General features: G+C 39.8%; 1 protein-coding gene across 3 annotated transcripts; it reads left to right on the top strand.

The window, feature by feature from the left end:
- Positions 1–1871: 1871 nt before the first annotated feature.
- Positions 1872–27195, top strand: LOC110956078 (nesprin-2-like). Of its 3 annotated transcripts, none has more exons than XM_051960903.1 (18): positions 1872–1993; positions 4158–4313; positions 6772–6930; positions 7896–8062; positions 13687–13849; positions 14201–14391; positions 14830–14980; positions 15519–15701; positions 16655–16792; positions 17060–17251; positions 17963–18248; positions 19488–19618; positions 19747–19873; positions 20534–20736; positions 22735–22911; positions 23347–23667; positions 24704–24798; positions 24942–27195. In XM_051960903.1, exons 2-18 carry the CDS (start codon positions 4212–4214, stop codon positions 25147–25149), a joined length of 2994 nt encoding a protein of 997 aa, XP_051816863.1. In that variant the 5' UTR covers positions 1872–1993; positions 4158–4211; the 3' UTR covers positions 25150–27195. The 3 variants fall into 3 exon arrangements, with proteins under 3 accessions (XP_051816863.1, XP_051816864.1, XP_051816862.1); XM_051960904.1 differs by lacking the exon at positions 1872–1993 and adding an exon at positions 4017–4077; XM_051960902.1 differs by lacking the exon at positions 1872–1993 and having other exon boundaries at positions 4084–4313.
- Positions 27196–27496: the final 301 nt, after the last annotated feature.

Here is a 27496-nt window from a genome sequence, read left to right as displayed (position 1 = left end):
GATATCAAGAGGTCAGGGAAAGTTGTGTTAACCCCTTTAACCTCTACGGGAAAGGAAATCTCCCTGATCGACATGTCAAGGATCACACATAAAGTAAAGTTAATACGCAAAGCAGAAACTGAGCACCAAGAGACTAACTCGATCACCGTATTATATCAACAGTTACATGTCCTGTTGTTTTGTTTCATTGAAATAATTTGTTGCTGACTTCATTCACACAAATGCCAGTATGAAATACAGATAAGATATTGAATGCACTGGAGCATTGTAGCATCCAGTGAGCCAGTCTTGGTCTTTTCAACTTTTTGACAAAGATTTTTAAGCTTTATATAAGATTCATTTTAGCATCTAAATGCATTCATGCAATATTAGTCGAAATTTCTGTTAACACATCAAAACTTTTGATTTGATTTCCAAAAGGCAAGTGGAAGATGAGACTCTCTTTAATGGTTTAAGAAACATTACTTTTTTATTTCTAATTGCACAGCTTGAAAATGAAAAAAAGAAAACAGATCTGAAGCAGAAGTTTGGTTAGTACTTAGTACCACCCTTTGGCTAGTTGTCACAGCTTGTAAATACTGTTTGCAGCAACTAAGAATCTTTTAATTCTTGCTTGGGGGATTTCATCCTTTCTTCCCAGTATTAGGACTATGAGGCCTATGACAAAACCTTCAGCTTAGGGCTCTTGAGGTTGTCGGCGATGAATTTTGAAAGTGTTTATCCTATTGTACAAGCAATCCTGTTTTCATATCAGCCTCTTTTGTTTTTCACAGTTTGATGTTAACTTTCAGAATTTGTTGCTGTTTGCCTGGCTCCACTTTTCCTTCCCACCACTGAAATGTTCCCCATGTCACTGACTTGCTTAACAGATTGAGAGGTGTTGTTTGGAATCAATTCTGCATCCTTTTCTCTGAAAATATACCTCACTGCGACCAAAAAAAATTGATTTTACATTCAGCAGTCCATAGGACTTAAACAATACAATATGCTTGTTATGATGTTCATTAGCAAAGCTTTGGTTCATAATGTGGTGATGAGGAATTTTATGATGAGATAAGTTGTTTTTTTTAAATTCTAATATTAATTCTCTCTTATGAAGTTCTTTTTTATGAAATGAATGCATGCGGTTTAGCCCTGCCTAGTGAACATACATATAGTTCTCTGGAAAGGTTTCCTTGGTTCTTTCAGACCTTAACTTTACCACCACTGTTCCTAATATGGGAGTGCCAAAGCAGCAGCTAACATGAGCCCTATCCTGTTGATTTGTTGTGATGAGCGTTTGAGGAATCATAAATATGAAGCTTTACAATTACATCACCTGGACTTCCTAATGATAACTGTAAAAGGCTATTTAAGGTATGAGATCTTGGTAAAAGTTATATTGGGAAGTCGCTTACACTATCTTAGAAGTGCGTCTAACTTTTTGCTGGGGTGCTCTTTTAATTTTTCACTCTAAAATTGAACAAAATCATAGTAATACTCAAATAGCCCCAAAATGACACTGAAAAGCACTGTTTCATCTGCTAACTTTATACCTTTTTGGAGATCAGTTCATCTTCTACTCACTTCACTATTCACAGTAAGACATTTTGATCAAACTTTTGCACTTCTAATGTATGTTAAAAATTAAGAGCAGTGATAGCATTTTCAAAATTGTCTCCTATGTAACTTAACAGATAATCAACCAAAACACAGAACTCTCACATCTTCTAACAAAACATGTAAGAAAGTTTCCCCTAATTTTGCTTGTTATTTATCGTAATTTAGTAGATTCTCAGGATGCAGTTCCCAAAATACTGAATATGTATAAATGTTATGGTTTAGATACACACTCATGATATCTCCGCTGTCTGTGTTCTATCTGCCTGTTAAGATGTGGATTGAGTGTCAGGATGGAATAACCAACATCTATGTCTAAACTCGATGGACCTGAAGCTGAAGCCACCAACTGTCTGAAGGACTGGAGGACTCTGAGGAGGAAGTGCTTATTCAGGTGATTGAAATATAGGTTTTTGATTGTGCATGAATTTAAATATACATCTATATATCTCTGTCAATAGCACATGTTATGACGTTGAAAATAAAGTAGACCACACGAAAATCGACTTGAGAAATGAGCAATTATGAATTTATTTTCAATGTACATGCCATTGCTCTTGAATAGGGAACGTTGCCCCCTCCAAGCATGGCCGCCACATAGGCACGTCGATTAGCCGGCTGTTACAGCGCGCTGGCGTATCTACTCTTCATATCTATGGACAGCAACAGGATGGAACCATTTTCTTTCTCTTTACGTGAATTTCAGACTTTTCAGCAGCATCTTCATCATGTCAGGAAAACCTCTTCTTAGAGAATCACTTCCTATGCTGGCTGAATTGGTCACGAAATAAAAGCCCGTAGCATTAAAAATACGTCTTCAAAATAAAAGCCAGAGGGAACGGTTATTATAACACTAGCAAAACAAAGGCTTGCCAAAATTGATGAACTGATCAACGGCCTTTTATCAAGAGTAATTTACACGTGATTCGGTTTATAAATACATATACGTGCATATACATAACACATGCCTGTACTCAGCAACAAGGTCTTTTTTTTACAGATTCATCTGTCGGAAATTATACATCAACTGAGCAGCCTTGGTGGATACTGCGCTCTCTAAGTGCTTTTCTTGTTATTTGTGTCAACTGCTGCACAGAGAAATGTGAAATGGAAACATAGTTCTTGCATTTACTGTGCAAGCATTTATCAGAAAAACAGTTAAAATGAGAAGAGGATATGTGAATACTTACTTGCAAAGTTGATTTTGGTGGCGCCCCTAAATTTCAGGTGCGCTCCTAATTTTAAGTTAGGGGCCACTGCTCCTAGGAAAAAGAAGTTAGTCTGGAGCCCTGTTCAAGTACGAAAACTGATCCTACAATTTGATACAACATAGATTTGCTCCTGACAATGTAAAAGAATAGTTGTACAAACTAACAAAATCATTGAACAGAATAAAACTCAGAAAAAATGCTTTTTATTAGAGACTACTTTCAGGCAATAGGGACAGTTGGATTCTCTGCATATCTAAAATCTTAGCTATGGCCTTGCACCTAAACTATTGACTTGTATCGCCAAAGCCATTAATCTACTTGTGTGCTAAAAAAAACTGTCTAAGTCTTTGTATTAACAGAAAAAGCCTAAATTACTTCTCTGAATCAATTCTGATTTTGCAGAAAAACGGGCAGGAAGGTTAAGGACAGTGTTAATTGTGTAACTTGAACCATTGGGCCTGCCTCTAAAAATTTTAAACATTTGATATTTACAACTCAAGATAAATGTATGGTAATTCCAACTGTCACACTAGCAACCACAGCATGGGACACAGATGCCAAGCAAAGTTGAACATTTAGTCATTTGATGCAAATATTAGCTACAGGTATAGTCTCGCCTCCTACTCTCACTGTAGAATAGACATCCCCTATTTGCTGCATCTTCCCAACCATTTTTCACATTTAGCATTTCACTTAGATTGTTTTAGGCTCCTCTTTATGTTTTTGGTCACTCTAAAGTATTATTAGAGTTACAGCTGGTTGTTACTCCACAGTCCTTGTTTTGTTAACATCTGTTTCCCAAGAGATCACATGAGGCAGTGCTTACCTTCCTGACTTCTGCCTCTCAGATGATAATCTTAATAGTATTATTTCCAATATTGTAATGTGTGCATGTTTGAGATTACAGAGAACAATCTCAGCAAGTTTCTCATTTTGTCTGTGATCTGGCCTGATTTTAAAATCTGTCAAGATTTTAAAATTCCTGTTATGTGAGCCCAGTTAACTCACCCCCAAGAGCATAATAGAAGAGACTCTTAACTGGTCAGCTGGTCTGAAAACTAGCCAAAGTTTCCCTACCCCTCAACTCCATCAACAGCTACCCCCATCCCATCAGACAGCCTCTGAGTTTACACCCCTTTCTCTTATTTAATACCCCCAAGCTTTCACTCCCCTCCCCCTTTCCACCCCTTCTACCCTCCCCCTGTCCCGCTGTCCCGTCCACGGCTCTTTAATCTGGACGGTCAGAGCAAACAGGAGCAAGGAAGAGGTAGAGAAGCATGTACACACTACTTGTACATGGCTGTCTGACTGCTTGCTGAGGTTTTCATGTATTTGTGTGTTATGCAGGAGGCTGAGCTCTCCCTGCAGCGATTAGCTGGTGGATTGAAGGAACTGGTCACCATGAAGACCGACCTGTCCCAGTATGTCGTGGCCAGTGACTCGGCTCTGCTGGAGCAGCAGCTGGAGCAACTACACAGTCAATGGGAAGAGCTGTGTATGAAGGTGAGAACTGACAAAAATCTCTATTTACAAACAGAGAAATACCATAAAACGAAGCAGAGGAGGAGAGACACTGTAGTTTGGACAGGTGGAAAGAAATTGTGGGAGAGGGAAGGAGGGAAAAGTTGCTACCAGTGGTTTCTTGGTAGTGACCAGCAGCACAAAGCCTCTGCACCACGGGGGCTGAGCACACACGCACACACACAGACACACACACATGCTCATTTGTTTAAGAAAAGAACCTGCAAGCATCCATGAGACTTGCAGGTTCATGGAGGGAAAAAAATACATCTTTAAAACTGTAGTGGTTTGCCTCCCTCCAGGTCAAATTAACTTTTTTCTTAACATTTCTACTGCAAAAAGTCTCAAAGATGGGTTTAGGTCGTTAACAAAGCTCTCTCTGCGTGAAACAAATAATAAGCCTCAGCAGTTTATTCTAGTGCTCTGAAATACTCACTTTGGAGATTGTAAATAGCTCCTGAGTCAGGCTCAAAGTGCAAGGTGAGCAATCACATGAAACTGTCCCACACAACAGGCTGTGTAACTGCATTAATGGTCAAAGTAGCTCCGCTGTACATGCTCAAATTCCGACGGTTAAGTCTTTCGGCTTAAACATAAATGCACTCTTGTACTTGAGAAAACAACGGTTATGACATGCCCCTGACATTTTTGTCAGTTATTAGGGTTATGGGATCATTTGTACTTGTGCTAATTGGATCTCCAGTTCGAATGGGTGCTTCCATCTGCTCCTGTCTTGGCAGGAGTTACTGAGATTCACAAATGAAGTAAGAGCAGCCAGGAATGTGCTTTTTATGTACGTAGTAATCTGCGCAAATATTGTATCTGTTCACTCTAATTCATCTTAGGTGTGTCCCAAAATAAACCAAAATTAAAATTCCCTGAAAGCCCCCTGATCTCTTCAAGGAAAGACCTGTCAGTCATTGAGTGTTAAAAATACCAAAGTTAAAATCCTGCCTGATCTGTATTCTTAATAAATTCATCAGTTTAATGAAAAAAAAAGGATAAAAGTCTACTTCCTTTTTTATGGCAGTTATTTTGCAAATTTGTGAAAAGAGCTGGAAAAAGTATTAACTCGGATTATTTGAAAAAGCACAGATCTCAGGTGCTTGATTACACCTCAGATTTTTAATCTTTGTTCATTTCTAAATTGGCCAATGGGTTTGGATCTGAGCCACAGCAGTTTCCACTGCATAGCTAACAGGTTGTGGGTGGGGGAAGCCACTGGAATGGGTCCGATGAGCAGATGGCTTGGCTGGGCTAAGGGGATTCGTGGGACAAGCTCTATTGTTCCTCAGGCAGCATAAAGTCCTCACAGGATGGCTGTAGCTGACAATGCACCCTGAATTCTCCAGTCCAAAGGGCGCAGCAGTGTTAGCACATTAAAATCAAAACTGGGCTGATTTAAGGAAAATAAATGCCACTGAGCAGTAAAATATTGCTGGTTCAAACATGCCCTAAGGGGTTGCTAAGCCTTTTAACCTCAAAAAGATCATCAGCCCCCTTATCATTCATGTAATGGGATGTTTTCATGGCATTAAGTTGTCATTAGGGAAATGGACTTTGTTAATTTTATCAAATAGCAAGATTCTCTTGGGATTTCTCTCAATTCAGATTATTACTGATTCTGATAAAGATTAAATATCCTCACTGCTTCACTGTAGCAACAGAGGATATACAATATCCAGTCAGTTTTACAGTAATTAAATCGCATCGTGTAAGCACTTGTGTTTTTTTTAAACAAGCTACACATACTTTTCCATAATTTACCAGGTTAAATGGCCTCCATGCACCAAGTCCCAGCCTGCTCATGCTTTGTTGTTTATAATATTTGGGTCACAGTGTTTCCTGAATGCACACCAACAAGTATCACAACAAAAAAAACATGTTTCAGACTGGACAGATAATCATCAATCTGTGGCAAACACTGTTTGAAAGCTTTGTTTTTTTACCAGTCAGACCTTTTTCATTTGCAGTTGCTTTCAGAGCGCATATAATGAATTTATCAAAAAAACTACTTAGTTTTGTAAAACATACATTACATTTGTTTACTGTTATAAATATGGTAAGTTTGCTGGTTTGTTTTAAAACTCTAAATGATAGTTTCCTCAGTTTGTTCATAGAAATAAAATCATCTGGTTAACTTAAACTGAATGACAATTGCATCAGCATATTCTAGTGAGAATATCAAACCTAAAATCAATCAAACACAATTTCAGTTTCCACCCTGTATTCATAACTTCATAAATTATATTTCTGAATATAGTTTAACTCTCACTACAGATTTATTCTTTGAGGCTCTAAGCTATTTTCTATGTAAAAATAAAGTGAAAACATAAAATACATGGTAACATTATGACATATAAGATGATTCCCTGCTGTCAAGTGTGCAGTAATCTACAAAAACTCTAAATGTCACTTGTTTTGCTTTGGGTCATCCTAGGTATCCTTGCACAGGCAAGAAATTGCAGATCGTCTCAATGCCTGGACCATTTTCAATGACAAGAACAAGGAGTTCTGTGATTGGCTGACTCAGATGGAGAACAAGGTGTGCCATAGTGGAGATCTGAGCATCGAGGAAATGGTGGAGAAACTGAAGAAGGTACAAGGCTGTAGAGTCATTACATCTCTGTAATAAAATACAGGGGTTTTCAGGAGGAAAGTTAGACTCACATTAGGACTCCATGTAATAATATTTTATCTTAGTACGCTTCATGAGAAGATTGTTTTTGAGTATTTTTGTTCGACTGTTTGTGTAACATTATATTGGAAAATAGATTTTGGTAAAATAGGAAAAACCCAAGCATCAAATAACACTTTCAATTGGAATTTACATTCCAGGTATAAAATAATGGATGTCCACCTGTATATACACTGTAACACCTACATACGGGACATTATTTTCTACCTATTCCCAAAAATAACAAAGTATATTTGGTATATTCCAGTAGTTAGTTCATTGATGAATGAGGCAATTTAGAACACTGATGTACATATGATTAAAATCCATACATGCACAACATGTATTATGCTGTTTATAGCAGATGGTGGCCGGGAATAGAATAGTTGCATGCCTTTTGTTCATGCACAACAGTTGTCCTTCAGTGACTGAAAGCCTTTTCTACTTTCTTGTCTCATCATGAAACATATTTATTTAGTCTACTCAGTAGTAACATGTTTGAATTTTTCAGACTCATTGTTTTGGGCTGTTAGATGAGATGAGAAATTAGTGGCACTTGAAATTTGCTTTTAATTATTAGGATTGCTAAAGAGGGCACATCCTGGTATTAACTAACTGCCTTGAGGTATGGAAACAGGCGTCTGCTTAGATGAATGAATGCAACACTAAAAGAAATCTTTATCCCCCTTTTTTATAACTGAACTGAAGTTCACACATCTTCCTTCTCATTCTTTTGATGTTTTTACATGTAAATTAATACAGATTGACCAAATGGGGTGAACGTGATTACAAACATGCAGTTAATTGGCCTTTAATGTTCACTGCTCCAGGTGAAGTTTATAATTGTTGTTTATAAAGCAGGGTAATCTTTTATCATGTTTCTACAGGACTGCATGGAGGAGATCAACTTGTTCAGTGAGAACAAGAGCCACTTGAAGCAGCTGGGAGAGCAGCTGCTGTTAGCCAGTGACGAGGCCAAACAGAGCCAGGTCCATGGCTCACTGCAGGAGGTCAACCAGCGCTGGCATAACCTCTTCCACCACATCGAAGCCAGGTGAGAGCAGCTAAAGCTGTTAGAGAAGCTGCACAGAGGGATACAATAAACCACCAACAGGCAAGAGTGTGTATTTATATCAATTAAGTCCGTTCCAAAAGACTCAGACAAAGCAAACAATGTTGAAAATTACTGAATGTGTATAACTATTGTGTCTATGCCATTTAGTAACCACTTTTCAAAGACAAACTGTGATTTGTCAGGTGCAGTGATGATGGTTAGATTAAAAGCAAATGTGTGTAGAAAAAAAGTGTGTGTGTTTTGAGATGTTTCAGACTGGCCAAGTACCAGACACTAAATGAAAATCATTATTCCGCAGCATGAGAGGTACTTTACTGCAGAGCTACTCCTCAGTAAAAAGCATAATTAAGCGCTGAAAGGCTTTAACTGGATGCTTGTAATTAAACAATAGCTCCGATCCGTATCCATCCACCTGCTGTTGTGCTAGCTATGCTTTGCAGCTGTCAGGAATACGTGGCCTCTAATGTACAGACTATAGAGGTTAAGCCCCTGTGATAGTACACTGGTTACCGCGTCAGACAGATGGACAGTCCTGTGGAAGAGCAGCAGATACAGATGACATCCCTAACACTGCACTCCCAACCTGCCCCCACCACCACAAAAAAGCTGTGCTTAAGTCTCAGACAGCACCATATGCCCCAGTGACCACACTGGTGACCCCTCCCTTTGTAGTCTGTCATTTGGGTGACTGTGAAGGAGGGTGGAACAGGGGAGTATGTCGGTATGTATTAATCGCTGATTCTCAAAATGGCGCATTTGCAAAAAGACCTTATCAGCAGATTTTAGTTAGCTTGACCACATGTAGGCAAGATGATATCCTTGAATTCTTGATTAAGTAGTGTTCCTCAGTCTCTCTGGATTGTGGTTAGTAACTGGAATCAGTTGCCTGCTTATGCTTAGTTAATGGTGGCAGTATCATTCAACTGTGTGGTAAATTTGCAGCCTTTAAATCCAATGCAGTAATCTAAAGTTTGCTAGTAAGTTTAACTGATCAAAAGGGCTGGGGCTTTGTTACGATGAAAGACCATTTTTACATTACACAGCATTTTGATTCAAAGTTAATATCAAAATAGTGATTAGTGAAGCTTTAGATTAAGGTGCATGCATTCCAGTTATAGTGAAGCTATAGCTGTACATTGCCAGGTATACACTGTTAATTGTAATATAGCTTATATAGCACAGTAACCCAAAAATGTGTTGTCTGTAATGTGGACAGAGATAAATATGTTTTTTTAAAAAGTACATGTACAATGAAGAGCTGCATTATTCCAGTGAAAAGAATAAATGGCAGTAGTAGTAACTCTGAGCCCTCCTGTGGTCAGCTGCACTTTGTTATGTTCATCCTCCAACCGTATATCCTCTCTTATCCTCCAGCCCTTTTCTGCTTCGTTTTCTCCATGTATTCTCCTCTTGTGCTTTTCCTGAGCAGGCACCCCTGACCGGGTTTTGTGCCTTTGTTTGGCCTCCACATGAAGCTGCCTGCCTTTGTTGGCCTGTCAGAGGTGGAGAGGGAGTGAAAGGGACAGAGAGTCTTGTTAGTTGACTGGGATGGTTGTAGCTGCAGAGGAGAACAGCATTTTCTGGACATAATTTATACTGACTGTTTTATGTCTTGATTACATAACTATAAACAAAAGAGACATAAACTAACACATACAGATCTCGCTAATGACATACTGTACGTTATGTCTTTGACTAAGGCTTGAAAACTTTTTGTTTTTGTACTGATGTGAAACACTTGAATTATGATACAAATACCAAGCAGCCTATGTTTACTTTACATCTATTTTTTTGTGTTGTCTTTATCATACTATTTCTTTTCTTTCTTTAACTTTCCTTGTTTTGTGGTTCTCTATTCTTTCTCTACTTTCAGTTTTTCTTAATATTTCTTTATTTTTGTCTTTGTTGTTTGACTTTTTCTTTCCAGAAAATTCTGATAATGTGATTATTACTAATTTGGATTTTTAACAATTCTATTTAGCTGTACTATGCTACCAAGCACATTTTGGTTATTGGTTGTTGGTAGTAGGATGTTCTAAATTCCTAGGTCTGGATGCTGTTTACTTTTGATGCATTACTTGAAAAAAAAAAAAGCTCTTTATTTCTAAAAATCTTTTTAGCTACGTAATAAGACTGGCATGTCTGCATTTTAGTTGTATTATTTTAACAAAAGCAGTCAAATTCCTAAATGTCTAAACACAAGAAGCCATCAACAGTGTTGATTAAATAAAGTGTCAAGTCTAAAACTGGATATCCTGCATTCACTCAGGGAACCTGTTCATGTAAAATAATGGATGAACAGCAGTTTTTGGTATTTGATAGTTTTCATCCATCCATCCATTCTCTATACCATGCTTTATCCTCACTGGGTCGCGGGGGACGCTGGACCTATCCCAGCTGACTCGGGCGAAGGCAGGGGACACCCTGGACAGGTCGCCAGTCTGTCGGCAGTTGATAGTTTTCAGTACCAGGATATATTTCAATTCAATTCAATTTATTTATATAGCGCCAATTACAGTCAAATTGTCTCAAGACGCTTTACAGAACCCATATGTCTGACCCTCCAGAGCAAGCCCAAGGCGACAGTGGCAAGGAAAACACCATTTAACAGGGAAAAAAAAGCCTTGAGCAGAACCCAGCTCTTTATGTGGGGGGACCCATCTGCCTGCTGGCCGGGCGGGGTTGAGAGGACAGAAGAGGTAGAGAGGTAGAATACTACCTGGAGAGGGGTTGGAGGGGTAGAGGGGAGGGATGGGAGAAGAGGGGGTTGGGGAACAAGAAACATATAACACACAGTTGGGCACATGTATGATAAGCTAGATGATGCATACAAAGTACAAGCTAACATTGAAGTTGATTCCTTAATTTACTGTTATGAGTACACACGTGGACAAAATTGTTGGTACCCCTCAGTTAAAGAAGGAAAAACCCACCAATTCTCACTGAAATCACTTGAAACTCACAAAAGTAACAATAAATAAAAATTTATTGAAAATTAAATAATCAAAAACAAGCCATTACTTTTGAATTGTTGATTAACATAATTATTTAAAAAAACATAACTAATGAAACAGGCCTGGACAAAAATGATGGTACCTCTATAAAGATTGAAAACTATTTGACCAGAAGTGACATGATTAACTCAGGTGTGTCATTTAATTGACATCACAGGTGTTTCCAAACTCATAATCAGTCAGTCTGCCTATTTAAAGGGAGACAAGTAGTCACCCTGCTGTTTGGTGAAAAGGTGTGTACCACACTGAACATGGACAACAGAAAGCGAAGGAGAGAATTGTCCCAGGACATCCGAAAAAAAATTGTAGACAAACATCTTAAAGGTAAAGGCTATAAGACCATCTCTAAACAGCTTGAAGTTCCTGTGACAACAGTGGCTCATATTATTCAGAAGTTCAAGACCCACGGGACAGTAGCCAACCTCCCTGGACGTGGCAGCAAGAGGAAAATTGATGACAAATTGAAGAGACGGATCGTTGGAATTGTATCCAAAGAGCCCAGAGCAACCTCCAAAGAAATTAAAGGTGAACTCCAAGGCCAAGGTACATCAGTGTCAGATCGCACCATTCGTCGTTGTTTGAGCCAAAGTGGACTTCATGGGAGACGACCAAGGAGGACACCACTGCTGAAAAACTCATAAAAAAGCCAGACTGGAATTTGCAAAAATGCATGTTGACAAGCCACAAGCTTCTGGGAGAATGTCCTTTGGACAGATGAGACCAAACTGGAGCTTTTTGGTAAGGCACATCAACTCTATGTTCATAGACTCAAAACCAAGCATACGAAGAAAAGAACACTGTCCCTACGGTGAAACATGGAGGAGGCTCAGTAATGTTTTGGGGCTGCTTTGCTGCATCTGGCACAGGGTGTCTTGAAAGTGTGCAAGGTACGATGAAATCTGAAGACTATCAAGGCATTCTGGAGAGAAATGTGCTGCCTCGTGTCAGAAAGCTTGGTCTCAGTCGCAGGTCATGGGTCTTCCAACAGGACAACGATCCAAAACACACAGCCAAAAACACCCAAGAATGGCTGAGAGAAAAGCGTTGGACTATTCTAAAGTGGCCTTCTATGAGCCCAGATCTGAATCCCATTGAACATATGTGGAAGGAGCTGAAACATGCCATTTGGAGAAGACACCCATCAAACCTGAGACAACTGGAGCTGTTTGCTCATGAGGAGTGGGCCAAAATACCTGTTGACAGCTGCAGAACGCTCATTGACAAATACAGAAATCGTTTAATTGCAGTGATTGCCTCAAAAGGTTGTGCAACAAAATATTAAGTTATGGGTACCATCATTTTTGTCCAGCCCTATTTCATTAGTTTGTTTTTTTTAAATAATTATGTTAATCAACAATTCAAAAGTGATGGCTGATTTTGATTATTTAATTTTCAATACATTTTTATTTATTGTTACTTTTGTGAGTTTCAAGTGATTTCAGTGAGAATTGTGGGTTTTTCCTTCTTTAACTGAGGGGTACCAACAATTTTGTCCACGTGTGTATGACTCTGACATTAAATGTACTACATATATAGCTGGCAGTAAAATTCAAACAGTATGGAGATTAGCATATCAAAAATAGTGAGGGTGATGCAGAGTCGACTGGTGGAAATGGGCAGCTGGAAGCAGTGGGCTGGAGGAAGGTCAGCAGTAGCATCCACAGCGGACATGATGGAGACTAGGCCAGTTGGTGGACAGCAACCACAGATCTGAAGAATCCAGCTCTGGGACCAGGGGCACACCTTAGCATCTTACAATTCTTCATTGAAATCCAGATTAATCTCTTGAAGAAAAGAGAAACTATTCAAAATGACTGTGAAGATCTAAAACTCAAAGTGTATTTCATGAGAACAGATCAGAAGCAACTTACTCCTTACACTTATCTATAGTTGGCCGAATGTCTGGCATCTGTCGGGAGCCTTTTATGCATTCTTCTGCCAGGCACTTACACTCTTAGCTGTTTTTAGTGCTTATTATTTTGGTGGAGAGTGTCTCCTTCTCAGCCCTGACAAGCTCTGCTGGACCTCGACAGGAGAGGAAGGATCAAATGGGGAAATTAACTCAAACTCCCAAATGGGGCACACTTCAGGCTTTTAAGCCCCAGAAGAGAGCTTTTATTGTCCCATGCGTTGCTATGACACCAGTCATTGTGTGTGTGTGTGTGTGTGTGTGTGTGTGTGTGTGTGTGTGTGTGTGTGTGTGTGTGTGTGTGTGTGTGTGTGTGTGTGTGTGTGTGTGTGTGTGTGTGTGTGTGTGTGTTCGTGTTCGTGTTCGTTCATTCAGGAGGAGGTCAGTTGCTATGGTGACTTTAGTGAAAGATACCTGAGAGGGCTATGGGTTAGTGAATAGCAACCTTCTTTCTTTCTTTCGTTCCTTCCAACCTTGGCACATTGAACCTCTAAAATAGTCATAATAGCCTACATTAAAAGCAGGGGTCACAGGCAGCAAAAATTGAGAATTTCTCAGTTTGATGTTGATTAATTCCCACAATACAACAAATGCTTCTGAAAGTCCTGATTTCTTGCTTTAAGTATGAATTTTGGATCATAGAGTTTAGAAAACATTCTAAGTGGCTATGTGTTTTTTAGGGTGAAGAAGCTGAAGGAGACTCTGGTGACAGTGCAGCAGCTGGATAAGACCATGAGTAATCTGCGCTCGTGGCTTTCTCGCATCGAGGCCGAACTGTCCAGACCCATCACCTACAGCGTCTGCCATGAACAGGAGATCCAGAGGAGGCTGGCTGAGCAGCAGGTAAACACACACACACACAGCCTTAGTCAATTAACAACACTATACTCTCACTGTTGTACTATTTCATATCACATGATCACTGTCATTGACATCTCTGTATGTCTCTGTCTTCTGTATTTCTTATTTTGTATCAGTTGTTTCTTCTCTTGGTTATTTGTACTTTGTATTTCTCTGTCACTCCCTCTTACTGTTTGTCACTGATTATCATTAATAATTCAAATCTGTCTTTTGTTTAATCTTGGGAGTGGTGGTCTCATGCAGTGCCACACTGTCCTCACTCTGTAGACTTATGAGTAATACATGAGGTATACGGTAAATCTGATGTAAATGGCTGTTTCTATGTCTGTCCAGGAGCTACAGAGAGACATTGAACAGCACACTGAGGGTGTAGCATCAGTGCTCAGTCTGTGCGATGTTCTGCTGCGGGATGAAGATGCTGCTGGCGGCACTGAGGCGGAGAGTGACTCCCTGCAAGAAACCAGTCGCAGCTTGGACCAGCGCTGGAGGACCATCTGTGCTATGGCTCTGGACAGGAGGCTCAGGTAGAATTTAGAACACATACATTCATATGGTCTGCTCACACTAAGCCAGTCAGATGCACACCCCATCGTTGTTCTACCTGACAGAAGAAACTAACTTCTGTACTCATTGTCTGCCATAATAACTTAATTTATTCTATATTTTATGACATATATGATGAGCTTGTACAGACTGTAATCAGCTTAATCCATGGTGACACATGGAAAGAAAAGGGTAGTTGACAAAACAATTTAATCACAAAGTCCATTTAGTAACAGTTTTAGAGGTCTCATTTTAATTCAGGATGTCTCTCACCACATGGAGTACCAATTTTTTTAACTGACTTCGGATGCAAGAACACTGCTGTAGAAAGAAATTCAGTCACTGATAAGAAAAGTATACATCAGTTTCACAGAAACCGTCCTCAATAAGCAGTGTAACTCCAACATATCTCCTTGCAGGATTGAGGAGACATGGACACTGTGGTGCAAGTTCCTCAGTGACTACTCCCGATTTGAGGACTGGCTCAAGATGGCTGAGAGAACTGCTGCTAACCCCAACTCTGCAGATGTCCTTTTTACTGTCGCTAAGGAGGAGCTCAAGAAGTTTGAGGTCAGTTGTGAGGTTGTCAGGCACTTGAAGTAGCTTTGTTTTATTGCATGTTAGTTAGATATTCTCATTGTTCTGTATTGTATTTTAAATAACTGAGTCAATGGATTTTAAATTGTGGACTTCATAGACTTTTTACTGTTATACAAGCAAAACTAAAAAGGCCATTCAAAGTGCAAAAACTCCTGTTTAAGTCTCACTCTGCAGATTTTATTTGATGTTAGGCCTGGAACTAATAATTTTCATTTTCAGCTGATCTGATGATCAGTCAGTAGTTTGGTCTGCATAATAATGGTCTACATAACAGTGCCCAATGCAGCTTTTAAGAACCCAAATTGACATTTTTAAAGGAACAATCAAGCCCTTTATAATGTATAAATGATTAATCAGTTTTCTAAATTCATGCAAAATAATTTTTGTTCCATCAAGTAATTGTTTAATCAGCTATTCGTTTCAGCTGTGTTTCACATGGTGAGAGTGAAGATTCCAAATCACACTCAGTCACACCTTGAATTTTTTATTCCTCTTCTCTCTTCCTTAGGGTTTCCAAAGGCAGGTTCATGAGCGGCTGACCCAGCTTGAACTGGTGAACAATCAGTACCGCCGCCTGGCCCGGGAGAACCGCACAGACAGAGCCAGCCAGCTCAAAGCCATGGTCCATGAAGGCAACCGACGGTGGGACACTTTACACCGAAGAGTGGCTGCCATCCTCCGCAGGCTCAAGGTACTGTTCAGGATCCACAGTGCACAGCAAGGCAGAAGAGCTGTTTAAAACACTGAAGATGAATAAATTATCATCATCAGCTAAGACAATAATATCACTTCAAGTGTGACATGAATTCAACACGCATATGTATTTAACTTGCCACTCTCTGTCCTAAGCCCCTCCCACCAAAGGTACACAGACACTTACATGTGCTTTAAATGCGCTAAAATAGACATTGTTGGCTTCATACAGGATTTGAACCCCACTTTCTTGAAACCCATTCAGGCATCACATCTTCCCCTCACTGTGTTTATACTATCTTACCTGATCTGTGCTGAAAAGACCTTTTACTAAAGTTTTCAGTCACAGGCTGCATTTTCTAAAATTTCAAAAAAGAGCCAAGAGTAAGTGCAGAAGCCTTGTTTCTTCCCAGACCACTCAGATTACAAAATGGTTAATATGGAATTTTTGCCCAGTAATGCCAAAATATAGAATTTTTCCACCATATTGCTGTATTTAGCCATCTGAACCCCAAGGAAGTGTCTTGCAAAAGGTGTGCTGAGGGTCAAATTGTCAATTGTGTGATTACGAAAATAGAACGTACTCTACCACTTGAACCACAGCCCAAGAAACCACTAATGTGCAAACTATTTTGCTCTTAAGCTTGACTGGGACTTCAGCTCAATGCGTTCCCTTTACTCAATATTTTTTCGCTTCACATTTTTAAGGTAATTCACTTACTTGTTATTTGAATTTGATATTATTCCCAATGTCATTTGAAGGATTAATTTATGCAATCCTTTGCTTCAGTAGTCTGTCATTTGGTCTCCCTTATTTAATGTTATAGTCCAAACATGAATGGAAAAAATATCCTAATGCAGTCCAAGCACTTAATAAAAATGTTATTAAAGAACATAGTTAAATGTGTATTTTCCTTCCTTCTGCTCATCCTGTGGTCATTTGTCTTGCAGTATTTTACCAACCAGCGGGAGGAATTTGAAGGCACCAGGGAAAGCATGCTGCTTTGGCTGACTGAGCTGGATCTGCAACTCACCAATGTTGAACACTTTTCAGAGAGCAATGTCCATCACAAGATACAGCAGCTCAGTGTGAGGCTCAGCTCCTTCACACACTTGTTTTACAGAGAAAACCTTCCCTTTTTTCATGTTGAAAATTTTCTTCCATCTATTGGAAAACCTGCATGTTATAACACTTTAACAGCTAGTTTCCATTGTCAGCTATGAGCTATTTTTAATGAAGTTTTGTCTCCCACTTGTTTTATTCAACCCTTTTACACATACTATTAGTATGTTTTCTGCCTGTGAGTTTTCTGATTCAACATTATCTCACCCAACTATCCAACTCTGTTCCTGCAGAGTTTTCAGAAGGAGATCACCCTGAACACTGAGCGCATTGATGGACTAATCGTGTTCGGAGAGAGTCTGATCCAGAGGAGTTCACCGCAGGATGCAGTGCTGATAGAGGATGAGCTGGAGGAGCTGCACTCCTACTGCCAGGAGGTTTTCAGCCGACTGGTCCGCTTCCACCAGCGTCTCAGCCATCCTCATGTGAGCACACACACTTATCTGTCTAGACTACTGTACACTAATTCTTCAATTTCCAACTTTAATTATGCTCTTAACAATGCATCCAACATATTTTAAAATAGGCAAATGTCTCTTTTGTTATTACTTATGGTCCTTTTATACAGCACAGTTGTAATTTTATACATCATTGGAGATTTTCCACTTCCAGCAAATTTCAGGTGTTACTTTACATGAAGCGATTAATGGGTTCAGGTACCACTTACCAACATGTTTATTATTGCAATCTTTTTGTATTCACCTGAACAGTGATCCTACCCTTAATTTCACTGTTCATAAAAACTTAAACTATAAGCTCCTCAGAGTGGAATGCCTCCACATATGCAACACTTCAAATGAGAAACTGAACTGAGAGTTTAAGGAAAAGGGCTTCACACTCACATCAGTCAATTAAAAGGGAAATCAGAGTTACAAAGTGCCTAACAGGAAAAACAACGCCATAATTAAAAAAAACTATGATAAAATAGAGCACAAAATAAACTAATTAAGTTGTAAAACAAGAAAAACAGTATAAAAGGCCATTACATTTTAGAAAACGGCAATATTGAAGTAATTTTATCCTTTGAACGGCAGACAGCTTCTGAGCATCTTCTGCTCATCGCATTTTATTCACTGTGGGGTAACAGGCACATGAACTTTTCAAAACTGGCACCTGCTATTTCCTTGTCTTAGCAGATCGGAGAAGAACCAGAGTTCTCTGCTTCCACCTTTTCCCTGGAGTCCAGCTTGGAGCTGATTGGCCGGCCGTGGCTCGGGCGTAACCTTGGCAGCCTCCCGGCGACACCCACCCACCTGCTGACCTCACCCTTGGAGCTTTCAGGGAGGGAAACACCAGTGAGTGTTGACTCCCTGCCTTTGGAGTGGGACCACACCGGAGATGTGGGAGGGTCATCATCGCATGAGGATGATGAAGAAGAGGAAGGAGATGATGAAGAAGGATCCTATTTCAGTGCACTGTCAGGTACATTTATAGTAAGGCACATTAATGGTAGTGCAACAGGGAATATTCACACACTGCTTTATGTTTCCTCATTTGCTGCTGCTGTAATGGCTTTATTTTAAAAGATCATCAAACACAGTTGACATCAGAGGCCCACAAACAAATGCAAAGGAGAGAAAAAGATACTATAATTCACTCTCCAGTACCTGGAGACTGGAAAGAAACTGGATGTTTTCCCCAGCTGTAGTTTAATTTATTTGATCTAGTCCAAAGCTTGCAATGACTTTTACAAGACAAGAGGTGCAAAACCTGACTGATGGGTAACTCATTTATTTATCTACTGTAGTTGTGGTTTGGAAAACTTCTTTCTACTGCATATTTTGTTTAGCAGGCTTAGATTGATTGAAGGTCAAAAATCTCTAAATGTTACAGTCAAGGTCAGATTTATGTTTTTTGTTTAGTTTGGGATCTAATCAATTCTCAAAAAATAATGTTTTATTTGCTAGCATAGTCAATAATTATGATTACATTTGATGTAAATCCAAAATCTTTTTTCTCAACAGTAATTGATCACATGACAAGCAGCTAAGCATTGTTGAAAAGATCAATTTGTGCAATTTTATTGGATATACACAATGCCTCGCTTCATTAAATGCTGAGAGAGCGATTCAAATGGTAGAAGGGATCTGAATTTGTTTGCAAAGTGTGTCAGTTTGGCTCTAAGGTTTAATTTATCATTTGTCCATGTCCTTTTAAGCACTGGTGTGAACAGCTGTTAAAGTTTCCAGTTGAAGCTTTGCCTGCTTGGGTGTCGGTGCTGTAATTTCTCTTCCTTGCTGCACACACACTTGAAATATGGCCTTAAAAAATCAGTACCATGCAGAGTTTGAATTTACTGTGCTGGGTAATTTGTGCTTAGGTGCCATCATTAGACTTTCTTGGATTTGTTACTTGTTCTGGATGAAACTCAATCCGCAGCAAAGTCAACAGTAGCCAGGTTGGGAGCTCTCAACACCATGAACAACATCAGCTGAGTTGACAAAGTTCATTTGGGCCACATGTAGTGTCTTTGCAAAGAAAGAACCTAAAGAACCTAAAAAGTCCTACCACATTAACAGCAAATAATCCCAGCAAATTATTTCTAAGCGCAAAGCCTGGTGCCTTGCCTGTAATCACTTGTCCCACTACATAAATTGGGCTTTGCTTGTGCAACAGGCAGCATACTTAAAATCATTTTTATTTGTTGTGTTTGTGTTTCAGTTTCAAGCAGGTCTATGGCTGTACATGAGCCTCCAGGATGGCGACCATCAGGAAACACAGAAACTCAACTTGACACAGAGGGGCACCCTGAGACACCCACCCTTACCAGCACCCCTCAAAAACAGAACTATGTACGTCTCAAAAAACTCTCTCAAGTATTAAAGCCTAAAATAACTAACTGCTAGAGTTTGGAAATATATTAATAGTCCATTTTCTGCTTCAGCTGTCAGCATTAAATATGTGTTTGTCATGTTTCCAGCTGCGTCTCATGTCTCAGTGCAGCGGCAGCATCGAGAATATTAAGAGAGTCTCGCTGATCCTGGATGACGAGGAGCAGCCGGAGGAGTTTGGTCTGACGGGACTGACTGTCTTCGACAATCAGTCAGGTGAGAGTCACTTGTAGACCTGAGTTGCTTCGAGGATGATGGGTGATGGATCACACAACTCTGGCGATTTCCTGCACTACTGCAAGATCAATAAATGGAAATAAGGGGACAGAACAGTAGAGAATGTATCCAAATTTCTGACAGCAGACTGGTTTGCAAAACATTAAGCTCCAGCCTGCACAATCACTTGTATGGCCCTCTACAATGGCATATTCATATTAACGCAAACTACATTTCCAAAGAGCACCACCAGATATGTCATCATGATTGCTGTCGTTTTTTAATTAATGTTTTTAGATTTTACCTGTGATGCTGAGTGTTATCAGTGACTGAACATTTGCTTAGATGACAGATCTTGTGGACGAAAATGTTCCAGGCTGTCAGGCAGACATTAAAAACAAATCATCAGTTAAAACATTTAAAACCACAATACTACATCAGACACACAATAAAGGAATATTCCATTTAAAAGGTCAAAGGTTTTCTCATTCAAATGTTTCTCTCAGCATTTAATTCACTGCTGTTTTCCTGTCTCCCAGCTGTAAGCTTAAAAATCACCCCCAAGATACCTACAAGGCCAGTGTAATTCTGTCAACGTGTAATGATGGGGAGTTTCAGCAGCACACTACACTCTTTGACAAGGTGTTTGTGTACTTTCAGGTGTGATTGAACGCTGGGAGCTGCTCCAGGCTCAGTCCAGATGTAATCAGCAGGTTGATCCTCAGGAGCCTCAACCACCCATATCAGATCTGGATGACATCACTTCCTGGTTAGAAAACATGATCCTGGAGCTGAAGCACATCAAGCACTCCGACCCAGGAGCCAGTATTGAGGACATGGAGGCCAGAGCCAAAGAACTAAAGGTCAAATTTATCTGCTGATGGTAGATATTTACTGTATTTATTGATACTCATTCGAGATCGTCCCTTAAGATTTTTTTAAAGCTGACACTGGCTATTAGAAGTCAAGGAGACTGACAACTGACATTTAGAACCGATTTACGTTTACAGTAAAAAGCAAAAATGTCAAATTTTGTACATGTTTGTTTAGGGGCTGCATAGTGGTTGGTGGTTAGCACTGTCTCCTTGCTGCTAGAAGATTCCCAGTTTGTGTCCCGGCCAGGGACTGGGATCTTTCTGTGTGGAGTTTGCATGTTCTTTTTGTGCAGAATAGGTTTTCTCCTTGTACTTCAGCTTCCTCAGGTTACAGGTTAATTGGTAACTCTAAATTGTTCGTAAGTGCAAATTTAATTCTCTGCCAGGGTGGGTCTAGTTACCCTCGGTAAGCCTCAAGGTTGGATGCTCCTAAAACTGGCCGACGAATCACCATGAAGTGTAGAGTCAGAAGGCGGGCGTAACTAAGTGACGACAGAGGCGCGACGATTCTGACAGAAACAACCGGAAACAACTAGCCTAGAGGATGCGGGAGTTCGGTGAAGCCTTATTTATACAGTCAATGGGTGAAGCTCAAGTATATTACAGACGTGTTAACAGAAAGATTATTCAGAGTCGGTGCTAATGGAGCTCAACGATTTTTGTCGTTTTTGTTGACAACCCACGGCAACGAATTTAATTCTCTGCCGGGGTCGACAACAAAAACGACAAAAATCGTTAAGCTCCATTAGCACCAACTCCGAATAATCTTTCTGTTAACATGTCTGTAATATGCTTGAGCTTCAGCCATTGACTGTATAAATAAGGCTTCACCGAACTCCCGCATCCTCTGATTTCCGGCGCTCTAGGAACTACGTCAGCCTATTCGTTGCGCTGATTGGTTGTATACCTACCCAATTGCTGCAGAGTGATTTGAAAGACAACCTTTTAGCCCACCTCCCTCCCTGTCGAGAGTTCCTAGACCCTTGTGTCTTCAGAGCTGGGTCTAGCGTGGCTAGGCTAATTGTTTGTCTCTATGTGTAGCCCTATGATAGATTGGTGACCTGTCCAGGGTGTCCCCTGCCTTCACCCTAAGTCAGCTGGAGTAGTGTCCAACCCCTTCATGACCCCAATGAGGATTAAGTGGTTTATAGATAATGGATGGATGGATGTTTATTTCACAGAACTATTCAAAGTATATCCTTCGGTGCTGATAGCTGATAACTATCACATTCTTCTCCCCACTAAATAGTGCTGTGGGTGGACCACCACATCCAGTGGTGACTACAAATAAAGAGAGGTGGCTGCATCAGAGCCAAAATAACACATTTTTACCCTGGTTAAAAAACTAAAACTATACCAATAATCCAAAAACATGCTGGATATCGGATTCGATAGTTACCCTGGCTGATAATTGATTGACCCCAGGCGTAAACTAACCGTGACGTCACCCGTTGGTTTCAACGCCGAGAAAATGAAGCCCGGATTTTGCTACTTCCTGGTCGCCGTTTTGGATTTTTTTGGAGCCAGTGACGTAAAAAGCGTCATCAAACAGACTGGACCGGAGAGCAACTAGGGGCAGGATTGGCTGAGGACTCTCTTATCCCGCCCACGTTTTACCGCAGAGGCTTCTGTTGCTGTCTATCAAGTATAGCCACGCCCCCTGGCTCCGCCAACTTTAACGATTTATTTAAAATTCAGTATTGATTTATTTTAAGATCGGCCACCTGATCTCTCATTTTGACCATGAAAACAAACGGGAAAAAAAATCCTGAGCTGTAGAACATCAGTCTATCAAATTTTATTTTTTCCAAAAATGAATTGGGGTCTATGGAGCAAAAGCTTTTTGGAGCCAACCCGAGCGGACGGCGTGATATTGCAAGTTTTTGACACTTCCGGGTTGGCTTCAATTCTGGAGCCAGATGCTACATCCACTATATATACAGTCTGTGATTGACCCCTAATACTCTTGGGTGTTTTCTTTTGCAGGAGATGCAGAAAATGTTTGCTCACTACAAGTCTATCATGCTGTCTGTCAACCTGCGGGCTGAGGAAGCTCCAAAGCTGCAGGACAGACTGATACGTATGAACAGAGACTGGAGCAGAGTGTGTACAGGCCTCCAGCAGTGGGACAGCAGTCTCAGGAAGACGCTGATGCGCTGCCAGGTGGGAAGAGTATTCATAACCAGATATTTAGAACTGGTTTTGAACGCTATTACAAAATGCAGACTCCTACTTACTGTACATTTTCTAACTTTTAATATTATAGCGCTTAATTGTTTTAAGTTTACACCTTTTTTATCTGTTTTTCTAAATTGAGCTGCTGCGTAAATGTATTTTAAATTCATTTAAACTTGTTTATTCTACATTTTCACCATTTTGGAGTTTCAGTGCAAAGAATAGCATAAAAAAGTGGAAATCTTTTTTCTAAAAAGCACTCATCAGAATGTTTTATCACAATTCAGTACAGAAAAACTAGTACAGTCTCTAAAAAGTGAAAATGTTGTGTTTTGTCAAAATGTACATGAGAGTCAGTCATATTACAAACTAAAACTCCACTCAAATATCCCACACAAATAACCTTTAACCTTTTCCATTCAGGAGTTTCATGAAACCCTGCACTCTCTGCTGCTGTGGCTGGCTCATGCAGAGAGCAGACGCTATGCAGTGGACATCAGCCAGCCAGACATACCTGTCAGAGCCCTGCAACAACACAGCAGCACACTTACCGATCTGCGGGAGGAGCTGCGAGGCAGGCAGGCCCAACAGGCCTCTCTTCAGGCTTTGTGGTCTCAGCTCCAGCCTGAAGATGGGGCAGAAGAGAGCGACGAGGCCCAGGAGAAGCTCCACGTGACAGGCAGCAAGTTGAAATTGCTTCTGAGGCAGGTGGACCAGGACCTCAGTACCCTGCAACAGCGTCTGGTAACAGTCCACAACTTTCTGTAGCTTTATGTCCAAGAATGTTCTGAAATTGTGAGTTAAGGTGCAACAACACACAAGAGGCATAAAATGGTTTTAGATGGTTCTTTTGCTGCACGTTGTCTGTTTGACCATTTTTAGCCCACTCATCCATGTCTTCTCTTAAGTGTTATGTAAAATATTATACAATTTAGCAAAATCGGATTATAGTATCCATGATTATTTTTTTATTCATGTAGAATCACCTGTTACTATTCATTTGAGCACTTCATATCCACAAAAAGGTGTTGCACAATGGCCCGGTGGTTAGCACTGTTGCCTTGCAGCTAAAAGGTTCGCATCCCGGCCTTCCCAGGATCTTTCTGCATGGAGTTTGAATGTTCTCCCCATGCATGTTGATTTTTACCGGATACTCCATCTTCTTCCCACAATCCAAAAACATGCTGAGGTTAATTGGTGATTCTAAATTGTCCATAGGTGTAAAAATGAGTGTGATTGTTTGTGTCTATATGTAGCTCTGTGATAGACTGGTGACCTGTCCAGGATCAGTCAGGATAGACCCTACAGAGGATTAAGTGGTAGATAGATAATGGATGGATTGGATATCCGCAAAGAGAGCAAGTCCTCTTCTATGACGTCCACCACATTATGCTCAATGTTTCTATAGAAGCCTATATGTTCAACAAAGGAAGCGTGACAGAGTCAATTTTGCTCTGTAACCTCAACCTTTTAACCTTTACCTAAAATTCATATTAATTCTCTGAACTCCAAGTAGTTTCTGGATGTTTTTGCTCCTATCTCATTCTGCATCACTGTGGGATCATTTTTCACTGTAATATCAAGTCCTGCACCTCTATGGAAACAGTGCAAGCATGACTAAAAGTGAAAGTTTTTCAGAAGGTAAAAATCAAAATATTCATTTTAGCCATTGATGTTTATTATTTGCTGATTTTGCTTTTCATAGTTTTTTTGTTTGTTTTGTATATGTCAGACTCCATATGATAGTTCAATACTTCTTTTTTATATTTCTTTAATTCAGGATTGTGAATCTGCATCAGCTGTTGAAGCCCAAAATGCATCATCAGACACATCTCAGGAGTCGGTACATTCAAAGAAAAGTTCCTCCTCTCAAAGGTATGTAGAAAGGCTTATTGTAGTTGAAAACTGATTGCTTACTTCCAGTATAGACTGTACACTCCATTTTGCAAGCTCTCTCCTGCTTAAAAGCATTTTTGTTTTATGTCTTCTTAAATACATCTTTTCACTGTGTCATACAGAGAAGTAAGGGACTCTGCTCGACCTCGATCCTTCTTCTACCGAGTTCTTCGTGCCGCCTTCCCCCTTCAGCTCCTCTTGCTGCTCCTGGTGCTCCTCCCCTGTCTGATCCCCATGTCAGAGAGCGACCCCAGCTGCACTGTAGCCAACAACTTTGCCCGCTCCTTCTACCCCATGCTACACTATACCAACGGCCCACCACCCACCTGATTCAGCTACATGGAAAAACGACATTTTCTAAAAAATACACAGAGAAACACATGGCACCTTTCTGTCACAGTGAAGCACGTACTGACGTATCAAATTGATATTATCATTAAAAATGTTTATTTAAGTGTCTATTTGTAAATTTTTGACCTTACAGATTAGTGTATGCATTTCATGAAAAAAATCACACATTTGACTAACTTTCAGACAGTACAGACAACCATCCATCCATCCACTATCTATACACCGCTTAATCCTCATTAGGATATCAGGGTTCTGGACTCTGTCCCAGCTGACTTAAGGTAAAGACAGGGGACACCCTGGACAAGTCACCAGTCTGTCACAGGGCTACACAGAGAGACAAACGATCCCACTCACATTCACAGCCATAGACAATTTAGAATCACCAATTCACCTCAGCATGTTGGACTGCAGGAGGAAGCTGGAGTACCCGGAAAAACCCACGCATGCACAAGAAGAACATGCAAACTCCATGCAGAAAGATCCCAGGCTCAGGCCGGGACGCAAACCAGGGATCTTCCAGCTGCAAGGCGAGAGTGCTATCCACTGAACTACTGTGCAGCCCTTAAGTGAACCAAAAGGTAAATATTTTCAATTAGTATTGTAAAGATCTTGACACCATCCAAGACATCATTCAACAAGATACCAGCCACAGCACACTGAGGAATCACAGATGAGGTCTGGCAGAGGGGTAAAGCATCCCATACTTTAGCAGCAGCATGAAGATGTAGAATAACCAGTAAATTAGTTCCAGTATCCCTAAACTAGGGCGATCATTAGATAACAGAAGAGCCAACGAATATATTGCAGGGAGTTCTTTGGATAACAACTGAGGGGTGGAGGTGTAACTAATTAAGTAAGTTGATGTAACCACATACTTTTTTTCTTGCCTGAGAAGAAAAAAGCTTATTTTAAGTGATAATCACATTTATAGATATGATCCACTGAGTGTTGCTGCTTTACTGGATTATTACTGAACAAAGCATCATAAAGCATTTATAACTAATTTCCTACAGTCCATGAACTCTGTGTTTCTGAGATCTGCATGTTTATATTTAGGTTATCCTATGAACTGTTAACATGTCATTATGTCTGATGTTATTGTCCGTTTGACTGAACACTTTATTTTTTACAACAAAAGAAACAGTCTGTTTAAATTTGACTGCATTCTATTAAAGATGAACAGAAGAAAATGTTAGTTTTATACATATACTTTTTGTATGTGTATAAATACAGATTTTTGTAGATGCGATTTGTCTTGTGTAGATTGTGAATGCACATTATCATATCTTCTGGTGCACTGTTAAAACATTATGGATTTAGTAGGATGTTTATGTTCAGAATGTAATAATATAATGCTTATTTATAACATTAAGACATGGATTTATGAGCCTGATTTTCTAGTAGTAAACAATGATTGTCTCAGAACAGCTGCTTAAAGACTTTTTCATTTCTAATTTCAAATCCCCAAAAATTGCCGAGTGAAATGCTTAATTTCAGACACTTCATTTACTGAAATGTTTATTTAAGATAATCATTTTAAGTTACCAAGATAACGCCGAACAATTTTAAACTAAATAAATTCAAGTTAAGGCTAAATTAAATGTAGTCTTGATGCTGAAATCTGTAGTTTGGCAAAAATGAATAAAAATCATAACTCATTGTCTGCTTATGAGCATTAATGATCGCTTGAATTATCAGTAAAATTCTGACATTCTGGGAAAAGTTAGTAATTGGACTCTTTAATAAGATTTTCTTTTTCTTAATTTGGTGTTATATATTTGGTGTTAACAATCCACATGTACCAGCATATCTGAGTGAAGAGTGAAACAATCAGTCAGCTATGACCAAGTCTTATGCTCTTCATTTGTTGTCCAGGGCTCCAGCACATGAACATTTTGGTCACATATGCAACCAAGCAATCTGTCAAGGGCAACTTAGCATTTTCATTGGTTGCAGTCGTGCACCTGGCATTTAGCAGGTTGTAGCCACCTAGCCAACATCAATAAATGTGTATGTAAAGCAGGACTTTCCATTGCCTCTGCTTTTCACTCTGAGTGATCATTTGACATGGAAATATCACAGAATTTACAGCACATCTGTTGTTTTTAACTCGTGTTTGAGTTGGTCAGTGTTGGTCCATGAGGGGAGTAACAAATGCTGTAATGAAAACTGGATAAAAGAAATGCGTCTGCACCTACATTGAAAAGTTAATCTGGAAACCCTGGAATCCAAGTTTTGTTTAGGCCAAAATCATTCATGTATAATCTCAATCTGAGCTAAAAGAAGACATGATAATTTTAGCCCATGGTTTGAATTTATTCATCGA

Source organism: Acanthochromis polyacanthus, chromosome 16 (assembly GCF_021347895.1).
Source record: "Acanthochromis polyacanthus isolate Apoly-LR-REF ecotype Palm Island chromosome 16, KAUST_Apoly_ChrSc, whole genome shotgun sequence".
In the NCBI taxonomy this organism is placed as follows: Eukaryota; Metazoa; Chordata; class Actinopteri; family Pomacentridae; genus Acanthochromis; species Acanthochromis polyacanthus.
This window is presented reverse-complemented; position numbering and strand designations above follow the sequence as displayed.